General features: G+C 44.8%; 1 protein-coding gene across 4 annotated transcripts in view; it reads right to left on the bottom strand.

The window, feature by feature from the left end:
* Positions 1 to 5,198, bottom strand: part of LOC116695190 (leucine-rich repeat-containing protein 24) — a 12,112-nt gene that overhangs the window by 5,892 nt on the left and 1,022 nt on the right. For 3 of the 4 annotated variants that reach the window (XM_032525312.1, XM_032525313.1, XM_032525314.1), the window contains exons 1-3: positions 2,736 to 2,997; positions 1,973 to 2,059; positions 193 to 384 (exon numbers count right to left, since the gene is read on the bottom strand). In XM_032525312.1, coding sequence (XP_032381203.1) covers positions 193 to 384; positions 1,973 to 2,059; positions 2,736 to 2,966 — 510 coding nt within the window. In that variant the 5' untranslated portion in view covers positions 2,967 to 2,997. Of the gene's footprint in view, positions 1 to 192; positions 385 to 1,972; positions 2,060 to 2,735; positions 2,998 to 5,198 lie in introns of those variants that run through there. The other variant, XM_032525315.1, reaches the window with a different exon arrangement.

Raw genomic sequence — 5,198 nt, 5'->3', positions numbered from 1 at the left:
AAGTTCCCTTGGCCTTTGGGATTAAAATACCCCCCCCACCACCACATAATCACATACCCTTCACCATCCCTAGAGATTGGCATGGTGTTATTTCAGTTAGCCTAAGCCTGGTTTGATTTGAATTGACAGATGGTTTTTGTAACTCTATATTGAGTTTATTGTTGAAAGTGAAATGGAATGGACTGTTCTTACCTGTAAGCCACGGAAAGTGTAGTCCAGCAGACGTGTGATGTCATTTCCTGCCAAGTAAAGAATGCGGAGATGTTCGAGTCCCTGGAACATGTCAGCTGTCACCAGGTGGACCCGGTTCCCATTCAGAGCCAGCTCCAACAGCTGGCCCTGGTTCTGGAAGGAGCCCGGCTCCACTGCTGAGATGCTGTTGTTCTGGAGACAGAGGACCACAGCAGGCTAAATGCTTCTGCTGCTGATACTGCTCATGGGTTCATTAAAACCAGGAACTTTACTGCTTTGGTACCATTTCTTCTGTTTTGTTCCATTCCTGTGGCAACAGACATCTGACTGGGTTCCATCTTGGTCAAAATTAATTTTTCATCCACAGTTAGTCGATCTAAACATCATGTGTGTGTGTGTGTGTGTTGGGGGGCAGCCTTCTCTGTCCTGTTGAAACTGCTTCCATGTTTCTATTTATCTGTTTTATACATTGTCTCGTTGCCTTTTTCTGTTATTTTATTTAATAACTTTCTTTCACTATACTAATTTCCTATGTATTTGTCCATTAACCTGCCAGGGGACTAAAGGTGGAAAATAGCAATCTGCTAGAACCAACAACACATATCCTCTTGTTGTACAAGACTAATGTTTTATTGTGCACTCTCCCTGTATTGAATAAATAAATTATATTACAATACATTACATACTGTAGCTACAAGTGATTTTGATTTCAGTTTCCCAAGTTAAACAGATGAGAGCAGGGTGAGACCATCGTGGAAACTGGTAGCCTCCATCTGTCATCAGTAGACTAGAAACACTGCTGTATATCTTTTTATTTTTCAGTGTTGTTAGTTTTTTTATGTTTTTTGAGACTAGACAAGCGGTTAAGTACGGTGGCCCTGAGGTGCAAAACACAACGGCAAGTCAGAAAACAACGGCAAATCAAAAAACACAACCGCAAAAGAGAAAACCCAACACAAAAAGAGAAAACACAACGACATTAACCAAAACGGAAAAGGTAGGTACCCTCGGGCGACAGGAATCGTCGCTGATTGGACAAAGAACTGGTCCGTCCTTTGAACCGGAAAGACGGGGTTTGTTTCAATTTTCCAAATCATGACGCCACAATGACAGGTACACCGCTGCTATTAAGCAATACTTTGATGCCGGACATGAATATGACGTGATACGGATATGCTGTCAACAGTACCTACCTTTTCCGTTTTGGTTAATGTCGTTGTGTTTTCTCTTTGTGTTGTGTTTTCTCTTTTTGTGTTGTGTTTTCTGATTTGCCGTTGTTTTCTCTTTTGTCTTGTGTTTTTCTTTGTTGTGTTGTGTTTTTCTCTTTTGTGTTGTGTTTTTCTGATTTGCCGTTGTGTTTTCTCTTTTGTCGTTGTGTTTTCTCTTTTTGTGTTGTGTTTTCTCTTTTTGTGTTGTGTTTTCTCTTTTTGTGTTGTGTTTTCTCTTTTTGTGTTGTGTTTTCTGATTTGCCGTTGTGTTTTCTCTTTTTGTGTTGTGTTTTCTCTTTTGCGGTTGTGTTTTTTGATTTGCCGTTGTTTTCTGATTTGTTGTTGTGTTTTGCACCTCAGGGCCACCGTAGTTAAGAGATTCCAATGAATGAGGAAATGCTTATCACAGTAGAAGCTCAAACCGAAAAAAAAACCCAACTCTTCACACACGTCTCAAAACAGGCTCCGTGCAGCCAAACACTCATCTAGATAACACACACTGTCACTCAGAACACACATGTGCATGTGTGTGCGAGCGTGCATGAATGCTTGTGTGTGTGTGTGTGTGTTACCTGCAGGTACAGGTAGTGCAGGTGCCTCAGCAGAGTGAAGTCATGTCGACGGATCTGACCGATCACATTGTCCTGGAGGAAGACGGTCTGGACAGAGAGAAGACGTGATGAAGACATGATGAAATCGACAAAGGCAGAGCGTTGGTTGGCACCGGTGAATGTTTGTCTTTCATTCTGATGTCTGTCAACTGATGAATCTGTGTGGACGGTGGGACATGTTATGGGCGTATCTGTGTGGACGAAGGGACGTGTAATGAGCGTACCTGTGTTGGCGGAGGGACGTGTAATGGAAGGACCTCTGTCCCTGGACGAAGGGACGTGTAATGGACGTACTTGTATGGATGTATAATGGGCGTACCTGTGTGGACAAAGGGACGTGTATTGAGTGTACCTGTGTGGACGGACGGATGTGTAATGGGCGTACCTGTGTGTACGTTTAATGGGCATACCTGTGTGGATGGAGGGACATTTAATGGGCGTACCTGTGTGTACGTTTAATGGGCATAGCTGTGTGGATGGAGGGACATTTAATGGGCGTACCTGTGTGTACGTTTAATGGGCATACCTGTGTAGACGGAAGGACGTGTAATGAACGTACCTGTGTAGATGTGTAATGGACGTACCAGTGTGGACGGAGGGACGTGTAATGGACGTACCTGTGTGAATAGAAACGTGTAATGGACGTACTATGTGTAATGGACGTACCAGTGTGGACGGAAGGACGTGTAACGGATGTACCTGTCTGGACATGTAATGGACGTACCTGTGTGGACAGAGGGACGTGTTTAGGGATGTCCTTGAGGCCGGTGGAACCACACTCCACAGTGAGGCTGTAGCAGCGACAGCTCACAGGGCAGGACGGAGACGCTGTGCTGGGAGTGTGGAGGGACAGGAGAAGCAGAGACAGAGGAAGCACCGGGGACACAGCCATCACACCAAGACACAGGGCTGAGGAGGAGGAGGAGGACAAGAGAACACACGGATCAGTACTCATCAACGCAACGCAACCCAACCCAAACAGTTTCATTCTCATCAGAGGAGGACACTTCATAATCAATAGAATAAAGAGAAAGCACCTGCCTTATGAGGTCATAAGGGGCAAGGTTACCTCCCCTTTTTCTGTTATGCCCACCCAGAGAATTTGGCCCACCCATGAGAGAAAGACATCATGGCTTTTAAACAAGCAAAGTGGCAGTTGGTCAAGGCCACACCCCCACCCTCCACTTTGCCCCCCCCGCCCCTCTCTATGCGTAATTCTGCACCCAAGGCTGAATTTGGAAGAGACTCAGAATACAGTATTAGGGGACCACTAAGGTCTATATAAAAGAGACTTCAGTACAGTATGAGGGGACCCTAGGTCTATATAAAGAGACTTCCGATACGTATGAGGACCACTAGGTCTATATAAAAGAGACTCTCAGATCAGTGTTAGGAACCACAAGTCTATATAAAGAGACTTCAGATACATATTGGGGACCACTAGGTCTATATAAAAGAGACTTCAGATACACGATTAGGACCACTATCTATAAAAAAGACTCCAGATACAGTGTTTAGGATCCACTAGGTCTATATAAAAGCATCCAAAGAGCACCATGTCATGGGACCTTTAAAGACTAATCAAAGTGCTTTCTAACAGTACAGAAACCATTCCCACTTTGGTTTAGCTGCCATACAAGGTGGAACCTGCTCATCAGATGAACCTTCACACACACAGCATCGGGACTAACTATGGCTTGCCCAAGGACACTTTGACCAGGGATCAAACCAACAACCTTCCCAATTGAAGGTTATCCCATAGATAACCTCCAACCTACTGTACGTTCACGCAGATGTATCTGGAGAAGTCATGTGGAAATTGGTCAAATATTTGCAGAAGAGGAATCTTAATGACTGGATATGTAGCTACTGACCCTTGGATCTGTTGATACCAGGTGTACAGTAGGTGTCAGGTAAGTGCTGGGACTGTTGACTTTGTCCACAAATGTCAGCACGACATGTATTTCCCAGCATCCTCCCTCTGTGAGGTGAGTAAAGCGGTGTGCTTTAAGCATCGAGGGATAGAGAATAGCTCAGTGACAGTTAAAAATGTATCACCGCAGCTCCACGGGATTATGTCTTTATAGAGGAACACCGAGGACACCGCCGCAGATTAAAGGTCTTTGGGATAGATTCATGTCAGCTGGTGATTCACTGTTACCATAGCAACCATTCATGCCATATAAGGATCCATCATCAAGGCCTTTCTTTGTTTCCCCGGAGCTGAAAGTGCAGCGGTGGATGCTAACAGGTGTAGAGGAGGAAGGTCTGGTGTGAAAACATATATGGAAATATGAGAGAAATATGAGGATGATAATCCATGAGAAAACACAAAACATGTTCTAGAAGCACGGGCACTATCAATAACTTTCTTATTTAATTATATATCTGTATTTGTTTTCATTTTATTATTTTGATTATTGTTTATCTGCGTGTTAAATCCACTAAGTGGCCACTTTATTAGGGACACTCTAATGCAACCTAGTCTTGCTTTGCCTGACTCTCCTCTAAAGCGCGCTAAAAGGAGTCTGGCTACTCCACATTGCATTCTGGGATGGGAGGAAAGTGTGCTCTGGTTTAATGGTATTTCTTTAAGTTGCTGACACGCTGACCCGATAATCGGCCGTTGGGCAGTCTGGCGAGGTCAGTGACTCGAGTCTGTTTGGTGTGTTCCGTGCCGTCCTCCGTCGGGGGGGCCAACGGCCTTCATTTTGGCCGACCTGTCGGGCTCAATTGACCAATCTGATGGTAATCCAGGAAGGACGAGCGGGATGAACGTGACTAGAGTCTCTCAAAATCTGACGAAAATCTTTTAAACGGACCTTTGACGATCCGAAATGAAGACAGATTCAGCAACCGCACGACCTTGAGAAACACGTTTCGGTGAACTATTTTCGTAAAATATGAGATTGTAATCTGAACAAAATGGCATGACAGTCTGGCTTTGAATTTCCCAAGAGACCCGACACGTGTGACGCGTTTGTCCAATCAGCTGGCATCGCTTCGGTGTGTTCCGAGGCACTTTTTTTGGCAACTCTGGGAGGTAGTCGGTCTGATGGTCAGAGGTCGTGTTAGTGTGTCAGGTACCCTTAAACCAATCAGAATCGTCAGGGGCGGTGCTAAACTCCGCACAGAGCCTGCAAAATAGTCGTGCAAGAGAAAACTCTGATTGGACAGATAGTCTAGC

Source organism: Etheostoma spectabile, chromosome 9 (genome assembly GCF_008692095.1).
Source record: "Etheostoma spectabile isolate EspeVRDwgs_2016 chromosome 9, UIUC_Espe_1.0, whole genome shotgun sequence".
Taxonomy (NCBI): Eukaryota; Metazoa; Chordata; class Actinopteri; order Perciformes; family Percidae; genus Etheostoma; species Etheostoma spectabile.
Note: the sequence above shows the minus strand (reverse complement) of the source record. Positions and strands in the feature narration are given on the sequence as shown.